Below are 21,312 nucleotides of genomic sequence, written 5' to 3' on the forward strand. Positions count from 1 at the left end.
TAAGCACAGTGAGGTCAACTAAGGGTGATATTGTTCAGGAAAGCACAACTGTTTGTGGGCCAGGCGTGCGAGGGGGGCAGGGTCACAGCTGGCGGTCCTGAACTTGAGCCCGTTTATAACCACTGAGTCGTGTTTCTGGAGGATTTTGTTGCACACCCACACCCACCCCTGCACGGCTGTCTGGGCCAATCTTTCCAACTGGGTCTAAGGAGAACACTGGCACGCTGCGGAGCTCGGTTTAATCCCAGGAAGTCATTCCCTCTGTGAGGTGCTATCATGCTAAATATAGGGGGGTTTGGGTATCAAGGATACAGTTAACAACCATAGATACTGGGTTCAACCTCCGTTTAGATCCCTGTGGTCAACTACATTAAATAATCCTTCTAATTCAATTTCAAATGCAGATTGTTTTTGTTTCCATGTTATTAGTGAGAAAGTGAACTTTGACGCTATGATTTTGACCTCCTGCGTGCAATAGGTCTCAGCAAGGGCTTGCATACCATGTCTTTACCCATGTGCAAAGGCACCGTTGGGTGGTATTTCCTTGCTTGCGCGGACACATGTGTGGAGTGTCATGTCCATCAATCTGCAGTTAGATGAATAAATATCCTATCAATCTGTCACGAGCTGATACAGTTTGGGCAATAATGCACAATTTCACTCTCATATCAAGTGAAGTGAAAGGGGGAAAAGTTGGCAGTAGGGAAAAGGCCAGACTGCTGAGGACAACTGGGTTATTTTGCGACTGTCTATTTTTTGTCTGTTGGTCTTGGCCTGCAGCGGTGAGCGCTGGAGGCTGCTGATGGTACGGATGACGATAGAGGCCCCATGAGCTCAGCACGCATGTGTGTGTGTGTGTGTGTGTGTGTTTGTGTGTGAGAGTGAGAGAAAAGTGAGAAAGAAAGGGAGAGTGAGACCTCCAAGGTTTTTACTGTGGGATTCGTGAGATTTAAAGAATGGTGGCGGACCTTGACAGAGATTACACGAAGCTCAGCACACAACACACATAAGTATGTACGTACACGTACACACACACACACACACACACACACACACCCCCACACACACAAGCAGATGCAGTGCCACACCAGCAGGCCTGAAGGAAAACGGACTCTGCGTGGAAACACTTGGGAGTAAATGAAAACAAACTTTTATGTGATTCCTATAAATCCTCCTCTGTAGATAAATAAATTCCTGCTGTATTTTACAGCTGGGACACTTACATATATAACACACACACACACACACTGAAACCTCTCCAGACTATAACCTCGAACCCTGAAGGACATCGGATTTTATAGGAGCCCAGACGCTGATGTCTTCAGGAAGGGAACTCATTGCCACACACACACACACACACACACACACACACACACACACACACACACACACACACACACACACACACACACACACACACACACACACACACGCACACACACACACACACACACGACATGCACATAAATAGTTACCCCCACCAACACAAACAAAAATATACCCAGCTTTTCTAGGACTAGGAACTGCAATCATCAACAGGCCTGAGCACGGACTCACACGTGTAAATTTAGCGACTACACTGTATCCTCCTGCACATATGTTCCCATCAGTATTTCAATACAGTGGATAATATCACACTTGTAATTAGCAGCTACTTAGCTTATCTTAGCATTATGGGTTAACAGCTCCCGGATCTGTTTGTCAGCCCCTCTGAAGGCCGTCTACTGCTCAATATAAAGACTTGCACATGAACTTAAACAGTCATGCTTACAATTAGGGATTCAATTCAGCATTCATGTAATATAAGAAGCTCATTCTGAGGTAATTGAAACACAACAATTCACTATTTTCAGGCGACAATACATTTTACAACATAATTCTGACTACAACATAACATATATCATTTACACACGACCTTTAACGACTCAGCAAGAAAAGAAAAACATGCACATAACATAGAAAAAAAACCAAAAAACACTTTTTGTGATTAGCAAATTGCAGCCCTGTTCACAATTTGGATTTTGCTGGTTGTAGATGTGTCCTCAACGTAATTAAATGAGTGTTAATTGAGCTTTTGGACAGTGCTGACATTGTTGCATAATTACATTTGATCTGCGATGATAGTGCATTCTTTAAATTAAATGTGACCTGATTGTATGCAGCGTGCATGCAGCCAGACACAAAAGTGGATTGTGGGGGAACTATTGTGGTGTTCAATTCAAAAGTGCACGTGTGAAACAAGCGCTCTGGTGTTTTCCCCTCCTCCCCCGCCCTGTCTCTCACACTTCTCACGCACAGTGTGAGAAATGAAATAATAATGTGAGACTGGGAAAATGTGACAGAGCCACAAGATATTGTAGATGTAATTATGAGATAACAATGTGAAACGTTTAAAAATCAGACTTCAATGTCAAAACAAATAATTTAGTTGTTATTTATTTGAATTGTCCTCCACACATTGGCAGGGCTGAACATAAACAAATTAGAGAATGAAGAGAGCGAACAGGCCGGGTGAACAGCTACACTGAGAAAGACAAACAGACGCGGAAACCAGAGCAAAACTAACAACAGCCAAAGTGAGCAAACAGAGAGGATATGTGTTGCTTGCCGAGTGGATTAGCTAAGTGAATTCTTGCTCTGACTCATACGGCACTCACCTGAATTCATAATCCTCCCTTGTTTGTGTGTCCCAGCAGATACAATGACATACAGGATATGAGCTACTGTATGAAGCACAGGTGCACAGGTAGAGAAGAGATCATTATTCACTCTTTGGAAGAGGATTTTCTCACTTTATGGGGATTAGTTTGCGACTTAAAGGTGATATATGTGAGAAATGTTTTATATAAAAACATTAAATTACCATTATGAGTCAGCAGAGATTTGAGGAAATGTGTTAAACTGAAATCCTAGCTTTATTTAATGGCGCTGCGAGTATATTCAAAAGAGAAAACGATTCATGTTCATGTTTTGGCCTGTTGTGCCACCCATCGCCAACCACCCAATTATGCAGCTTAAACACATGGGATGGCAGCAGAGGGAAAGTAAATACTGAACATCACCGCGCATGAAAAGCCTCAGTCCCTCTCTCAAAAATGGCTCAACGAGAAGAGAAGAAAAACAAGCTGTTTCAAGGGGACATATTTCAAAATAAAGTTTTCTAAAAGTTGAGAGGAAGTTGACATACATCCTGATGTGGATACTTTTCTATAGTTCTCTGATGCTGCTCTCAAGCAGACACACTTTCACTTTTCTGCCTATTGCTGACTATACAAATAACCAAATGTTCAATGTTTATATAAATAAAACACAGTTGTTGAAAGTCCAATTTGAGTCATACTAAGACAATAACAAGGTTTTTGCAATGTCATGTAAACACGTTAGTCCGACTAAAATCGAGCTAGTCTTAGTCAGACTAACAGGCCTGGTTAATGCGATTCATAGTCCGATTACTGCATGAATGCGCTTAGTTGGAATGGAATTGGACTTGGCGTTCTGCACATGCACCGAGGTTTCTTCCATGGTCACCGGGAAGTAGAACGAAACTTCAAACAACACGATGGCATTGGCGAGAGCGAAAGCTATGGCGAAGACAGAGTTTTGGACTGATACAGTACCACAGCACGATCCATCTCGGCGTAAAATGTTGTGGCGTATAAAAGGTCAACAGGAAACTGATTCGATACGCACTCGCTTATAGAGAAATACAGCCCATCTTAGTCCATCTTAGCATGTAAACATACTGACTGATGGTGGGATAGTTATGCATGTGTATCTGTTTGTGCAAGAACACATTCCGGGGTTGCAGTAATCAACTTTAAACGTATATATTGTACAATATGGGTGTGAGAAGCAAAATTAGCTTTTGTCACATAAACTCCTGCAGGAATACATCAAAAGTAGCTGTCAGTCTAATACTGTGGTATAATTCCCTCTCCTTCATTTCTGCCTTCACCTGCAGACCACAGAGCTATGACATAACTTGTGTAGCTACTTGCCAGCTGCTGCTGCTGCTGCTGCTGCTGCTGCTGCTGCTGCTCTGTCTGGCAGGTGCATTTCCTCCACACTTTGTTTTCCCCTTGTGTTTCCTTCCCCTAAGTGATTTACCATTTCCCTGGAAATCCTCCCTCTCCCATCCCTCTCCACACATTCCCTAAACCCATCATGTCTAAAAGCCCATGGCTGACGAAGACGCCAAGTCCGCAAATTCTCCAGTGCGCGCGTTCTGGATGTTTAGCTTGTGGTACTTGTAATGTTTTATTGCATTATGTAATAGTTTCAAAAATGATTAAAACAGATGAGCCAGATGTTTGTGCGGCCACTTTCTTCATGCCTATACATGAAGAAGCCAAGACGTGTGCGCAGTCAGACACATAAGTGATACTGTATATTTGTGTTTCTTACTTTCTTCCAGAGAGTACACTGAGGCTTGGGAGAGAGAGAGAGAAAAAAAAAAAAACAGACCACAACCGTTGGGCTGCTCGTGTTTGTCAGCATATGTAGAGCCCAGGGAAAACCCTGCCACATCCACAGAAAGCAAGCACAACACTGTAAAAATATAGATACCACCACAGCATCGATAACAGCTAGAGCAGAGACAAACAATAAACAACAGCGATTGGACAGTTGTTATTCTCTCACTGCAACGTTTTTGTAACCCTTTCTCCAAAAATGATAAACGGCTCTACTGTAAAAAAAAAAAAAAAAAAAACGATGACAGCACGTTATTTACAGTTAGACACCATTTAAAAGAGGGAACGGAGAACAGCTTCAGCAGAGATGCATGTTACAGGCATGTTATTTCACCACTTATGCTGCTCTACACTTCCATCCCCCGTGCCTCATCAGATGACATCTCCATCTCCCACAGCAGTAAAGTATAAGGCTTGACTCATGTGGGCACAATGCTCTCAGTTTCCTCCTCAGGGTTCCAGCTGCTGAGTGAGGGCAGAGGGGAAAAAAACTATTTGGATAATTCTGTGCTCCCTCTCTGTGAAACACAGAGGAGGAGCACGTTCTATTCTGGATCTGTTATTGTTGGTGCGGGAATCAATGTAAACAAAGTACGGACACACAGAGATGATTATGGCGTGGTTTAAAAAGTCTGAAACTTGTCCATCACTTATCAAGACCGAGCAAACGATTCATAAACTTTGAGCCAAACAATCCCTGCTGAGTCACACTCGTGCAAACGGAGAGAGAATATAAAGCAGCGACGGATTGAGCCAGAGCCACAGGTGTCTATGGGAACAAAGTGAAGCCGAGCAGAGTAAATATAGATTTAGAGAGAGGGAGAGAGAGAATAGCAAGCCAGGAAAAGAAAGACGACAGGAGCAGAGCTGGGCTGGGCCAAAAACATTATCCAGATGAAAAGCATCAGTCGTTATAAGAATTATTGCGATAAATTGTCAGAAAGAAAGTAGTTATATGTGGTTTTAAATGTCATCACAAAAACATGAACCGGTTCATTTCACATTTGACAAATCTGACAATAATGATGTGTTATGTGACTCAACATCAGTCTTTATTGATATATAATGATGGATGGATGGTTGGAAATGAGGTTTTGACGTGTATTATTATTGAATTGGACAAATGGACACGGTTAAGTGAAGTAAAATGAAAGGAGGATGAAGTGGAAATGATGCCAGATTGACAAGTAGTTAGCGGCTAAGTGTAGCACAGAAGCTAAAGGGCAGCATGTCAGCGAAACCCATAATGTGTCTGGCCACAGATGTCTTAACTGTACACCGCTGCCCCCTTCTTAGCTTACCCACTGAGGTTTTATCTCCCAGTCACACCATGTCATTACCAGGCCTTATCTCCCACAGTGGGGATGGGGGGGGGGCATCAGTGCAGTAAATCACTGCTTGAACCAGCTGTGGTCATCTCTGGCCACGGCATCTTAAGAAAGAGCAGTGCTGCTGTCAATGCACCACGGCACCCCCACTGGTGCAGGAACACCAGGAAGTGACTTCTTTATTTTTTTTTGAGACCACCATGTGTGTGTGTGAGCTCATATTTATAGAGATTTGGATTTACTCAACTCTCACTGATTCCACCAAATCCTCACAGTATATCATTACAGAGTATAAATAGAGTTAGCGTACTGTAAACACCTTTTTAAAGTAGTGTGAATGCAACGGAAATGGTCCGAGAAGAGGGTAAAAAAAAAAAGATGCATTATCTTTCATGTGAAAACTTCACCTCCTGCAACTCTCACCTCTCCCTCTCTACACTGCAGGGGGTGGCTATAGAGGATAACATTCAGAGGTCATTACCAAACGATTGAACAGGCTCCAAAAACATGTGCAAGAACCTTCTGTTCTGCGGTCCCATTGATTTGCTTCACCTGCTGCAGTGGCACTCATTACAGGGAGCTTTACCTGTCAAGTAGCATAGCTGCTCCACATTTGATCAAACTCTCTCGTCATGGGATTCTGAAAACACTCTTTAAACACTGTGGAATTACAAATACGACTTTTGGATTCAGGGTAACACTTTAGATTAGGGAACACATTAAGCACGTGTTAACTTATTCTACCTCTATTACGACATTAATTAAGATTTTTCCTAAATAAGGTCTTAATACATTCTTAAAGGTGCCATAAGAATGTGGCCAAAAACGGTTACTACATTCAAATTCAAAATACAGAGGTCTTTTAGGTTTAGTTTTCTGCCGTAACTGGCAACCCGTGGTTGCTCTGCAGAGGAGACTCTACTGACTGCAATGATTGGTAGAAGGTGGTAGGTGGCGCCACATGCCAAAACATGATTTCAAAACATAAACATTATTTGCAGTCTGCAAAATATTTTTTTTAATGCAAATATTTTGGCTGTACTGTTGTTGGTGGTGAGTTCAGTTTGTTATATGAACATTATTCCTGAGTTTCTGTGACATATTAGGAGGATTTTATGGCCAGTTGCTTTAGATTTATTACATAATGAACCTTTAATATTTACTAATAAAGGGCTACATGCTACTTGTGTGCATGTTAGTAAACACCTAGTTAATGGTGAATATGTGTTCCCTAATATAAAGTGTACCCATATTAGCAAAACGGTGTCAAAACTAGTAGTTTGTCCACCACAAGCACTGGAAAGTCCATTTCCTGACAGTAAATTATAAAAAAAAGTATATCGTATTTGTCACAGGATAAATACTGGCACACATCCTTTAAAAACCCTGCATCTAAACCAAGTATCATTTAATATTATGGTCCCTAAAAATCATACTATATACTATAATAGTCCTTCATTGGAGAAACAGGCTAACGCCAGTCATCAGGCAAATGTATTAATTGTGCACACACAAGCCATGTCATAAAAACACAGACACATACCCTGCAGCCATATAATAACACTGATTAAATTCACAACCCTAACACAGTAATCGTTCTGACACATTTAGTATTATGGGGTGTAAGAGAGACTGTAAGCGATGCCTCCAAGTGCCACTAATGCTCTTAGCAGGGCTCTTAACTCCGAGTCTTCTCAGCTACATTAAACTCTCGCTTCGTGTAGATTTTGGAAAACTATTTGTCCGCGGCATTACGAAAAAGGCATCATTTGGAATTAGTCCTTCCAGTTTTCCAGTCTTCCTCAATTAGACGTTCGCTCACTCCCTCGGTTTCTGAGACTCTGTCTCACTTAGACGTCTGGCACTGCGCCGTCTTTCTCACGTGTTTCTGTGCTGTCGACACTTTCTAAAGATAACGCGGTCTTTTTCACCCCTGACACCTCTCTGCGCCCGGACAGACACACGGTCCAGGACAACTCCACACAAGAGGTGGCTAAAATTAACCCTGAAACAAGTGATTCTGCCTGATTATCCAGCAAGACTGTGGGGGAGAGGAACGCACGATTAAGTTTTAGATTTTTGCACGTAGTGCACGTAAAGCAAATTCTCTTCTTCACGTCATATGTTAGAAAATAAAAAATAAAGCTGAGGAGGAAATGAAGTAAAGCTAGAGAAGAGAGAGCGAGCAGCAAAACCACCTCTGTGTTTGTGTGGTGAAAACATTGAGTGTTTTCAGCTCCTCCAGTGTGGACACACCCCCAGAATTTCATCGTGTTGCTGAATTTCACACGATTTGAAACCAAAACACTTTTATAATCACTCCAATTCTGCAAAGTGGTTCGTCACACAAGTCGGACGAGATGGTTTTTTGTTTTTGTATTGCTTTACACGCACTTTAAACCCCCAGTCTTTCTTATGGTGTGTGAGTTATTCAGTGTCACAATGTCCTCACCAGTGCAGAGAAGCACTTACAGCAGCACATGCACCACTTCCCGCTTGGATGAGCATGTCATCTTTTTTATATACGACACAAAAACCCATTAGCTCATCACGCACATTATCACACTTTCTCTTCCTTTACTGACCCATGGTCTAATGTCAGGTCGGCAAGATTGATCTTTCTCTAAGAGTTTGTGGACACGAGAGGATTTCAATCAAATCTTATCTGTGGTTTAAAGTGTTTTAAGAGACCCTGGACCTAAAGGCGGATTTTAAATATTTTAATCACATATCAGATTTGGTCAAAACACACACTTGGCGATACCTTGAACAATACAAGAGTTATCACTTTTTGGAGCCCGATACCGATATCAAAAAGTCGATATCTATCAATACCAATATTATTCCGATACAGTCATTTTAGACCATTCATTTAATAAACTATGAAGCAGTTAATAACACATTTATCATTTCAAAGACAAAATTATAACTGTGTTACAAATATTGTTCTCCCTAAAAGAAGGAATACGAGACAGCCTAAACATGACTCGGCTAAAATAGTATTGCTGATTTTCATTTACATTTTTACAGTCTGTGCAAAATGTAAGTAAGATTTTTGGATTATATCGGATTCTACATTTTTACCGATATCAATACTGATTCCTATCCCTAGTTGTGATCCCGCAGAATCGCATAGAATCTCACTGTGCGATGACACGAGACATCAGGGCAAAACAAAACACTGAGAGAAAGACGGCTGTCAGCTGGTTGCACTTGTGAGCGACTGATGTTTTGCACCACAAAAAAAAAAAAACACCCCCAGCAAAGCAAATTAAGTAATTATGTTTGAGTACACAGGTGGAGGACTTGTGATCTATGACCTGTGATCATTAGAAAGTAGAAACATATGACCTTTTTACAGTCTGTTAAAAGTACTGTTTTATATTCCAGCTGTGTCACTCTAACCAAGAGATAATAGCTAACAACCACATAGTAGTTGGGGCGGAGCAAATCTAAACCTTAAATCTACTAAATGATCCTCCAATGTGGGTATGAGGAAGAGATACCAGCGAGAGCAAAGTTCATATTGATAGTGATAACGAATAAATAGGAGACAAAGGAGGACAAATCTTAAGACCTCGCTAATATTTGACCTCAACACAAGGAAATCCTGATGAGTAGATTTGGGTTTATCTACCAGGAAACGATCCTTTCCTGCATTTTAATCGCAAAGCACTTGAACATGAAGCGTCACACGCCACACGATCAGCTGACTCCGACTCCTTGCGAGTCACAGATGCCGGGTTTCCGCGAATAATCTGCGTCCTTGATTGTGACAGACTTTTTTTCGTTGAGTGAAAAAAGTCGACCAGTCAGGCGATTTGAAGCTCAAGGCTGCGAAGGATTACGGAGCGTTAGACGACGAGATGAGTGGACAGCTGAAGGAGGACTAAGAGCGTGGGGGGTTGGAACCGGTGGATCTTTGAAGGGAGTGGATTTCTGTCTGACTGACTGGCTATCTGATTATACGTCTGTTGCTGTCCAGAATCTGTGCTAAAAACATGGATTGTGGTCAATATTGTGAGCAAACTTATGCTATTCTGAGGAAAATGTGTCTCATGTTGTTATGAGACAAACGATTACATGTTCACATGTGTGAGAGAATCATGTAGCTACAGGACAAGGCCAAATATGTGAATTTACTTCCTTTCCTTAACAACCTCAGACGCACTCTGTGTGAGCTTTCACCTCATCGCATTCTCAGCCAATCAGAGTCACCGATTCGGGGATCTAGAATTAGCTCTGCTATCACTGACATGGAGAATGTGGACCATGCAGACACGTTACAGAGGGAAGGAGTGAACAGCAGCACTAACCCAGAGGAAAGAGAGTATGGGTATGGGTATGAGACTTCAATACTCAACTTCCTCTGTGTCACCCAATATCTGTTGCTGTCATTTGATATCAACATTTCTGCACCTAAGGAGTTAACCTCATCAGCGTCTGTCTGATCGAGGTGTAACACGATTGGCTGTCTCAAGTTGCTTTTAAGTTGAAAGTTGCTTCGTGTTTGACGACAAGAAGATGATTGCGTCAGCTAAAACTAAACAGACTTTCATTATAATGTGTAAAAAGTATTATTCAGGCATCCGTATGGACGTCCAGATGTCCATATTAATACTGTATCAAGACTTTTAATCAATAATCAGGCCAAAAACTGAGATAGAGTGGAATGATTGGGCTGGATACTGGAAAAAGACTTGTAGGTCAAGTCAGAGTAGAGTAGAAAACACAATTAAGGGAGTCAAATATTGCTGGTGGATTTTGTTGTCTGTGCTCTTATTCAAACTCAAAACGCTTTATTTATATACCAGGAACTCGTACAACCACATACAAAAGGTGTGCTCCACCTGTTGGCGTTCCACCACGGCGTTTATGACACATATAAAAAACATTCTGTACCATGTCTGTGATTGACAGCAGGTCACCCTCCCAAATACCTGCGTGTAATAACCCTGCTCCAACTCACTCGTTAATATCTCCTTATGCTGTTATCTTTTTCTTTATTCTATGTATTTTTTTTTTTAATTCCTTATAATTTCCCGCAGCGCTCGCACCTCCATCACTCCGCTCCCTCTGTCCTCCTCTTTCTTCCCCCCGTTACAAAACCGAGAAGAGTCAAGGTCATCGCAGCGCGAGGACTCCACCAGACGAGATAACTGTGATGAATTCTCCTCGACCTCCTCTTATCGCTGTCTCTTCACATGTGAACGCGGCCCACCTCGCATCAATGCAATCACTCGTGCGATTATTATTCTGAGCTTATGATTTCATAAAGCAGTCATTTAGTGTGTGTATCCAGGGATAGACATGTTTAAAGCACATATTAAACACAAGTCGCACAGCACTCACCGATGCAGGCGTGCACACGCACGGTCAGCTGAGTCCGTAAAACAACACTGTGCTTCTTTCCTCTGGCCCTAAAGAATGACAGAGACAGATAAGAAAATTAATGATACAAAACTATTTTCACGAGCCATTTTCGGCCCTTTCAAGCAAAAATGATTGCGTTACTTGTGTCGGGGGGGGAACAACAACAACAGATTTTAAGACACAATACAGCAGGGATATGTTATGATGTTGTGCAAACCTGTTGTGCATGATGGGAAACGGCGTGGCCTGCGTTAGATTAGGACCCCTATACTGATGCATATCTGAGCCTCGAGGACAGACAGCAGAACCCCCCCCCCCCCGCCGAATAGACACAACACACACACACACACACAGCACTGTTCCAGTGGTAAGACAAAATGTACACAAACAGAAAAGTGAAGTATGATGGTATTTTTGAAAACGAGTCAAACTCTCTCTCTCTCCTAACATCAGCCTTTCTAAAAGGAACTTATCATGGACTTTGATCGCTAACACGGCGATAACATCCAGCCCAAACTGCTCTTATAACGCCACCACGGGTAGATATTGGTTATGCATAACATGCAGTAAGGACAACACACACCCAAAAAAACAAGAACACAGCTGCGTTATCAGCTTTGCTCGGAAATAGTAAGAGTAAAATGAGGATCTGTGGAGATGCCGCTAGAACAGTGGATTGTCAAACTGGTAATTGCTTGGTACGAGAATATTCTAAAATATTCTAAAATTCTAAAATTCTAGGACTCTCTCAATAAAAACAACAACACAACAGAGTTTGATGATGTCTGGAAGCATCGTGGGAGCATTTTTGTCATTACAGGGAGAGCTTTGGGCGGCAGAATACGCAGCAAACGGCATAGTTGTGATTCATGAGTGACAAATGACGAAAAAACAAAAGGCAGCACACTGACTGACTTATGTTTCATAAGATATTTGCCCCAGAAGTCAAAGCAGATGACATCAAATATGGATTTCTATTAAATTAAAGAGACTTGGGAACATTCTGGCTGATGTAAACACATTGTCCACATGTTGCATATTCAAAAGTCTGCATCACGATCTACAGCAGATTTCATTCCATGTTACTCCTGACTTACAGGACACATACTGTGAGCTGTCCTGTCCTGTCACCCGAGGACTTTGTTTACTGTCAGCTGCGGTGAGCCGTCTCCAGCCACAGCTGGAATCTCCACACATTTCTGATGTGTGGGAACATAAATTCTAAGCGGGACTCGTTTCACACCCTTGTGTTGCGTTTAAAGAGCACAGCTCAATTTCCAGTGAAAAGTGAAGTTACGTTAAAAAACATCCACACATTTTATATCCATTGCCCATGATACTATGAGAAAATTGGTATTATTGTAGGATTAGGGAGCAATTAATGGAACTATGTGACAGCTACACAGCACATTACTAAGTGCTGCATGCTTTTAAAGCACAAACAGGGTGTGAGGCTGGGATTACTTCATTTATTCTTGCCGTGAACTAGAGTAGAACAGGACAGGCTTAGCTTAGAGAAGCATCCATCCTCTGTGTCCGAGAAGAGGTCAAACCCAACCCAACAAATGATTCATTTCCTGTCAGTTACAGTGCAGCATGACCCAGGAAAGAAAGCTTCAGATTGACGGAATGACAGATCCAACCAGTTCCACGAGATCTTCAGCCACTTCAGACACAAACATGCCTTTATTCACCTGTCCATCATCTATGGAATGGCTCACACAACACACACACACACAAACACAACTAAATGTGCACATAGAAACAAGTGCAAATAAAGCGGCACAGGCCATCCATCACTTACTGTTTTCTCTGTGTATTGCCGACATGATCGACATGATAACACTCTGAGTGGAAATATAAAGGGCTTTTAGGTGACACAGTACTGCCTGTGATAGGGACAATAGCTAAAGTAAAACCGAATTTATCAAGCCACTCAACACTGTATTTGTGAACCTGGAAAACCTGTTCTGATAAGAGGAAAAGAAAGTGCTGCTGTGTAAATAGCATTTTGCTGATTACCTTAAACGTCTACCTAAGTTCTGTACTAATAACATTAAAAGAAAACATCAGATAAAGACTTGGAATATTCTTGTCATGGTCACATTGTGTCCTGGGGTTTTCACAGCAGTGCATGTAATGCAGTGAGTCATAATAAAGCCAGGGCTTTGCTACATGTAAACAAGAGCATGAGTGGAATATTTGTGCATAGGTGCTCATGTGGAATCTGAATGACTTCCTATTCAGAATAACTGGTTTGTTTTCAATGTGAATACTGTTCACACGCTTAAAGTTGAGTTACAATTACAAATACAAAGTTATACAAAGTGAAAGCGAATGCTAAATGATCACATAAATGTGACAATTATAACACACCTGCCAACACTGAGGTGCTATTTCATACAGCAGATGTCAAATATGTAGTAGTGGCAATTGTTTTTGGCCACAATCTACAAAAAAAAACTGATCACAACAAACACAAGAAACACTGTGTGTGTCAGGATCTCAGTGGCTGAGCTGCTTCTGTGGGAAAATCTGAGCCCTGGTAGCAGTTTTCCATCTTCCATTTGTCCAGCCAGTGTGAGCCCAAACAGACAAAAAAAAAGGATATATTTTACAGCAGCGCTGTAACAAAGTGCTCATGCTGTCTCCTCCAGCGTCCACAGCTGACAGCTTTGTGAACTGTGAAACTTGTCACAAAGAGCACCAGAATAACACGCATCATAAAAAAGTACAGTGAGAGAGAGAGCTGTGGAGGGGAGGGAGGGAGGGAGGGAGGGCACACATCTGTCTCGCTTTCCACACGGCTTCATACTTTCCGTGAACTTGTGCTTCCAAGAAAACCATATCCAGCAGCTAGTGCTGTGTGTCTTTCACTTGTGATTTTATAAAGAATGGAGGAAAATGTGAATGCATAAGAAAGAGGGACTCGTCACTCGAAAGATCAGAGGTATTTTGTGAGTCACTCTCACCCTGTGTCGTCCTGCTGAAAGCCCTCCAGCTCGTCCCTTTGCTCGGCCAGGGACGACTCCAGGTCCAGATAGGTGCCATTGTGAGAAAGCTGGAGCGCACAGTCGTCGAGCTGTGGGAAGGAAGAGATCAAATTCAATACAACAACCATACATTTTCACTTAAAGGTGCATTATATAATAAGTCTAAATCAACCGTTCATAAAATCCTCCTAATATGTCACAGAGACTCAGGAATAATGTTCATATAACAATCTGAACTCACCAACAACAACAGTCCAGCCAAAATATTCACGTTATTAATAAATCACGTTTTGGCATGTGACGCCACCTACCGACGTCAATCATCGCAGTCAGTAGAGTCTCAGCTGCCGAGCAACCACGGGTTGCCAGTTACGTCAGAAAACGAAAAGACCTCGGTATTTTGAATTTGAATGTAGTAGCTGTTTTTGGCCACATTCTTACATATGGCCCCTTAAACAAGACACGGAGCAAGAAAAAAAATACTACAGCTTAAGTGGACCCCCACTTGAAAAATGGCATCTATTAATGATGGAAAAGTTGGATATTAGGCATGTGAAATGGCTCAATTTGTGATGTCGGCTACATATGAACCAGACCTTGGTTCATAAAATGCCGCCTCACTAAATCTCTCTGCGTTTCACACCCTTTTTTAAAACAATTTGATCCCATAAAACAAAGCCACTTTTACAGTTGCTGGAGTTTGAACATTACTGCATACAATGGTTCATGAATAAGGGGATGGGGGGGGAACTGTATGCAGTGTGGCTCTGCTTTCACCATCACAGAGCTGTTAAGAGAATTAACTACTGGAGACAGCCATAAAGGCTGCAGAACATGAAACTAAATCCAGAGGGGGAAAGTGCAGAGAGACGTAGTGCATTTAAATACCAGCTGTGAGGAAAAAGACACTTAAATATTGTTCAAATCATGTATAAACCGAAGCATATTGAACTCTCGGGTTATGTTTTAGACGGATCCGATCACAGTCATTCCCCGTGTTATTTACAAGAGCACGTTGGTGCACCTGACAGATACGGTTTATATGCTGCTGTTTTTCATTTGCGAACAGACACAGTTCTGTACCCGCGCTTGAGCTATAAGGTAAAAACTTCCATGTCAGAAGTGAGCCACTGCACTGTGTAATAAGAAACCCCCGCTGAGCTCCAGGCCAGGTGCACGGTAATATATCTGCACACCACTGGCACTGACGGTTATGGGTACAGTCACAAGTCGATAGCAGGTGCAAGCCGCCGTCACAGAAACTGCTGTATGACGAGGTAAAATGTGATCAGAGTCATGGGGTGAATTAGTATTTAGCGCCTCAGTGGCAACAGTGGGTTTAGCCCAGCCCGACGTGCTTGTTCCACGACCCCTCCGCCGCCCGACCCTCCACTCGAGACGCATGACAACACTCAGAGAACCTGCTGGTGGTGCTCACTTGTCTGTGCCTCTTTCGCTCACTCAGAAACACAGAGACAGACTGTCGGATGAACTCACAGCATAAATATAACCTTGCTATATTTGCCCGGCTCTGAGGCAGCGTGCCCACAGGAGTTCAAGGGTGGGTGTCCAGGGGCTGGGAGTGTACGGCGGGGGGCATTCAGCAGGCCGTGTTACTAATGACTTTAGCACGACTCTACCATTTACTCTTCAAAGGAGCTAAACGTATTTTATAAAGACATAAAATGACTATACTGTGTCATTAGAGACTATGATTACATTTTTCAGCTACAGATTATAAAAACTCTGTTTTGGTTTTGTTGCACGACCCAACGCAAGCGACCCAATAACAGAGCGGGTAGCAGTTCAACAGCTTGCAACTAGTGTTGGGAAGGGGAATAATACTGAAGCTAAAAAAGCCTAGTTATCCCTCTCAAAAATGTCTCGACCAAAAGACAAGCAAACAAGTGTCTAGAGAGAAGATACGTTTAAATATTGAGGGCTGAAAAAGCAGAGGAAGTATATATAACATGTTTATCCTGTACCGGTAAGCAAAACAGGGAACTCTCTCTCTTCCTTTCACGTTTCAATGTTTTTATAGTCCTAACTGTCGCCTTGGTGTCTCCTCTCATTGTATGACCACTGCTTCTCTAAAGCAGACACATTTTCACTTTCACTCTCTGCCTGCTACTGACATGCAAAAAATTGACCAAGAAGACGGGTTATATTTGTGAACGTAGACGCTAATGCAACGCATATCACGTTTACAGGGTGAAACTTTGAACTAATAACAATCAAGTTATTAGAATTCACCCAGAAGACGACACTTTTGTGTAATGCCAGCCAGATTTCATGGTTATCCATGTATTGGTTGTGTTAAATTTAAAAGCACAAAAGCAAACCCTATGATTGCGCTTAAGGACAAGGGGACTGCCAAAGTCAACAGGATTTGGACCAAACCATTCAACAAACAATACTGACTTAAAAATCTATATATTATGGGCCATATACGTCATCCCAATGCATTGCCGTTAATATACACAATTATTAAGCCAATAGGTCAACAACAACTAATCGATCATTTCCTGAACTAAACACCAACTACTACTATAAGTGAATCTTTCATCAACTTAACCCAGCTTTGTGCTTTCTCCAGTGTCTCAAAGGCGTATTTTCCTCTGGTTTCTTAGCTCCTCTATAACACAGAAACCAGGAAAACTGATCATTCTTTCCATGCCCATTTATCTGTGAAACAACAATTTAACTGAATCACTCATCTGCAGGCCCTACTCATGGCAATACAACGTGTAAGATTAAGTAAATCTCAGGGTGAGGTTTGACAACAGGAAGCTGGTGACAGTGGGTTAATCACGTCTTGTCCCACTGCCCCAATTTTCACGTAGGAATGAGACAAAAGCACGTCTGTCAGCATTATTCAAAACTCCACCCGTATGTACGGTATGAGTGTGTTTTGCCCCTTTTAGCACTTCACTGGAGTTATCTCTCAATCTCTCACGTCAATGCAAACACACATTTAACCATGAAAGAGCCTCATCTTCACCTCAGCCGCTTTGCTTTCTTTTGCTGCTCCACTTTATCTCCGCACATTACTCAATCATACAAACCACTCTTGCCTGAACCGCTATCTGTTAACAGCTCACGCTCCGTAATTGGTGTCTCTTTTCATTAAAACACTTGGGATTGGGTAATAGGAGTAATAGCAAAACACACTGGTCGGGCACGGAGGCGGCTCCAGGAGGAACCGCAGACTCTTCACACTCAAAGGCAGTGCAAACGAGCCGGGCGAACGCTGAACGGCGAGTATACTTTACACTCATTTAATCAAATTGTACCAGAAGAGCAACGCAAAGGGGGGAGAAAAAAAAGCTTGGTGGGGCTGGGGGAGTAATTACCTCCGCATTAAAACAACACCGAGCCTGCTGGCGATCGCAGCGGGTCGACACTTAACGATGCCCTTACGTAAGTTAGACGATGAGATTTTTAGGGAACTTTTCTTTCTGTGTCAGAATCAGAGCGGCGGAGGATCGGGCCTTTTGAAGAGCGTGGGGGAGGGCGTGTTCTACACAGCCATTAAATCACCCAGTGTTGCTTTAATGGGCAGCCTTTGATAATGAAATAAAAGTGAAGCTGTGAAGTCTGGTCTTTGTTGTTTCTTTCAGGGCAATGGGAGTTTTCCTTTAAAAGTGTAGCGGTGTGACGGATGGCGATGCTTCTGCAGTGAGCTCAACGTGTATTTATCATTTTTAGGAGGGTAACTCGCCTTACTGCAAAACCCATGGCGAGTTTTCTTGTAGTCGATGTTATTCCTGCATCTGAAAACCTCTGTCAAGCAATACTATCAGACCTGACTAAAGGGAGCGTTTGTGTTTGCGCACTGAATGAGTAGAATTCATCACAAAAACCTTGTTTTCAGTCACACTCCAGCCTGTGCGCAGCTGTCTCGCTTTACTAGCACGACGTTACTGCGGCCTTCGCCTGTCTTGACTTTAAACAAATCACTTCCTGTGTGCAGCATGCTAACGTAGTGCCAGTTGACACGAGATCTAAACACGGCTAAGCTGTGAGAGAGAGAGATGTGGAGCTGAATCAGCAGCAAAAGTTAATCACCACAGTTTGAAATTTGAACAACTAAGTTTGATAACATGGGTAGAAAGTGTCGCCCCGACCCATTAGTGACAAACACACACAATAAAATGCAAAAAGAATACACAACAACTAAATAGTGGTATCAAATATGTCTTTCTTCACACTGATGTTTAATGGGAGTTTGCCCCAGAGGTTACTGCATGTGATTATGGGAGTATACACATGGACAGGAGGACTCTATGGCTGGAGATGGGTAATTAATTCAATGACCTTGACAATAAATACATATTTGTATGGATTTAAGAGTGGCTAATGTACTCTGAGTACTTTAATCTAGCCAATTTTAGATATTTAATGCAGAAATGTTACATATTATATATTTAACGCTTTTTTTTAATTATTTTAGGCTTGAAGGGTAAAGTGGTTATCTTTTCCGTAAGTCAAATGACACTTCTTTGTTTGACAGTTTGGAAAATGTGACACTGATTTTAGCCTTGGCGACACATTCTAAACTTATGTGCGTGCGTGTGTGTGTTTATCTGTGTTTTTTTGTTGAAGTGTACAAACTGGTGCATGCATGGTCAGAGAGGTGGAAAGACGAGCTGGAGGAAGAGGTCAGGGAAAACCGCGGCACCCAAAGTGAGGAGAGAACAAAGTGTTGCAGAGATCCAGGGCCCAGGCCACAGGAATTCTGGGACAAGTGACCTATACTTTACATGCAGCCTGGGCAGCAGCCATACAGAGCTCCACCATCACAACATAATAACACAGTAGGCTTTTTTTTCTGAGAGAAGAGCAACAAAGGTTGAGACAAAAGGGTCAAAGAAATACAAAGCTGAATGCAAATTAATAAAAAAAAAAAATCAGAAAAACAGCAGCTTTTTCCAATAAAAAAGTAACACTCAAGGCTTTTAAGCACCACCTTTTAGATCTGGACAGTCTGCTGGACACATTTGTGACAGTTGTGTGCTCCATCCCTATAATCTAAGAGCAATATCCAGTTGCCATTGAGCAAAGTCTTCCTCCTGATGTGAATAAAATTGCAAACACGAACCCTCGCTGTGCCATCTGTCCTTGTGTAGGTTGTAATCATAAGCTTTGCTGTGCTGCGGGCCATTTTTCATTTGTTTTGTGGTTTTTAAAGATGGGGCAGCAAAGACCTACTGGATCTGGAAAACCACTCTGCTGTCGAAGGCTGGTCTGCTGTCAGATTCCTGTGCCAGCGGCTGAACTCTCTCTCTCTCTCTCTCGTTCTTTCTGTGCCACTTTTGCCTTTCAACTCTGTTCAATACGAACAGCATCTACTTTCAATTAAAAAAAAAAAAAACCCGGTCACATATTTAAAAGGCCTCCGTGGGTGTGTTTGTGTGTCTGAGTCAGTCCTGTCAGTGAGGAATGTGTGGCTGCTTTTCTGGATCACTTTTTAACATGGGGAAAAATGACTAAAAAAAGAACATTTTCCTCTCTATCGCACACTTTCTCACACCCGTCATCATCTGACCGTATGTTATTAAGGAACTTTTCAGCGTCCAGAGCTTTACGACAGTCACCTGCGGCTAAGTGACGCAAACTCAGGACGTAGCCGCTGTGACACCTTTGTATCAGCACCTGTCACAGTAACATGCAAAGTGCTACGGCGACAAGGCAGGCAGGTTTGTTGTCTTCACTTGCAAAGAATCAATGGCACTTTGGAGATTCCTTTATGAACGGAGAGGTCAAAGGTTAGACTGGTTTTATATGGGCCCATCATTAGGGCAATTGTATTGCAGCATGGGATTAAAATGATAAGATAATTTGGTCTAAAACAAAGCTCAGTCTGTGTTTGATGTTACTGTGCAAGGGCTTTGAGGCAAACATTTGCAGCCCTGTGTTGTGTTGTGTGTGTCTGTCAGTGCTCAGGCTGGAGAGCTGATCACTTGTGCCTGCATGTGCTCTCAAAATAGCCTGTGAACTGTGGGTATGGAAGTTTATTTGGAGTCAGTTAGACCTGAAGTGAAAACAGCAAGGTCGCAAAAAAACAGCCTTGTGTGGCCGGGTCTGAACTGACTGGAGTGTATACAGTGTGTTATACTATTTTATTTGTTGTTTATGTAAATAAAAGGGCTCTAAAATGTTCTGCAAAACATTACAATGTCATCAAATAATGTCTCATTTGATCTGAAATCATATTTTATGAATTTAAACCAGTTTCTACTGATCTTATACGACTTTATGGTGAGATTTATTTGTTGCTTACTGCTCCTGTTTTTTAAGTAGCTTAGTTTAGACATGTATTTTCTCTTATTTGTCATTGATTTTACTGTTTTTCTTAATCAAACTCTATTCTGTACTGATTGCAAACTTAGGGCATTCTACAATGACTTTAAACATATTGTATATATCACCACAAAAGTGCTATAATTGTCACACAGGGACAGAAGTAGTCCTGGATAAGTTGTTTACCAACTATTAACTGTATTAATCCTACCTTGTGCGGGGCTTTGAGGAGCCGGTGGATGCCTGCTAACTGGTTGATGAGTGGGATATCCTCTCTGAAGGTGTACAGCGGAGGTCTCGTCGGCTCTGGGAAGTTGGTGCTGTTGAACGGATCGGTGTCGTCTAAAAACTGAACCCTGCACACAAACGTGGCCATGGTGCATCCATGCAAGTGGTTCCCCCGATGATGATGATGATGATGATGGAGGGGTGGTATATCCCGGTTTACACGGAGCTGCTGCTGTACCCGCCAGCCCACGGCTCTGCTCTGCTCTGTTCTGCTCCTCTCTTCTCTGCGCTGAGCCGAGCTGTGCGCTCCTCTCCTGGTAACGTCAACAAACCCAGGTCGCCAAGTGCGTGCGCCCTGTGCGCAGCCTGCCCTCCCTCCCTCTCTCCGTCCCTCTCTCACTCCCTCCCTCTTGTGGGACAGTGGAGCGGTGCCGGACAGGAAGCCGGGTCAGTGTCGCTGCTCGCCTCTGTGTTATTCTCGGACAGGAGGCAGGTGGCTGGTAATAATAAAGGGGAGGCGGATCTCAGCTTGGTGCCGGAGAGTGAAGGATAAGCGCAGCTTGGGACAGCCGGTCTGCGGTCAGTCTGTCTGAGTCCCAGCAAATCCCCCCCTAT

General features: G+C 42.6%; 1 protein-coding gene across 3 annotated transcripts in view; it reads right to left on the bottom strand.

The window, feature by feature from the left end:
• fhod3a (formin homology 2 domain containing 3a) overlaps window positions 1-20,998 on the bottom strand; it is a 46,926-nt gene extending 25,928 nt beyond the window's left edge. For all 3 annotated transcript variants that reach the window (XM_083899763.1, XM_083899764.1, XM_083899762.1), the window contains exons 1-3: window positions 20,681-20,998; window positions 14,146-14,255; window positions 11,153-11,220 (exon numbers count right to left, since the gene is read on the bottom strand). In XM_083899763.1, the coding sequence (XP_083755889.1) occupies window positions 11,153-11,220; window positions 14,146-14,255; window positions 20,681-20,845 (343 nt within the window). In that variant the 5' untranslated portion in view covers window positions 20,846-20,998. The remainder of the gene's footprint in view (window positions 1-11,152; window positions 11,221-14,145; window positions 14,256-20,680) is intronic.
• Between the last annotated feature and the right edge of the window lie 314 nt (window positions 20,999-21,312).

The sequence above is a fragment of the Microchirus variegatus genome (genome assembly GCF_963457635.1).
Source record: "Microchirus variegatus genome assembly, chromosome: 13".
Lineage (NCBI taxonomy): Eukaryota > Metazoa > Chordata > Actinopteri > Pleuronectiformes > Soleidae > Microchirus > Microchirus variegatus.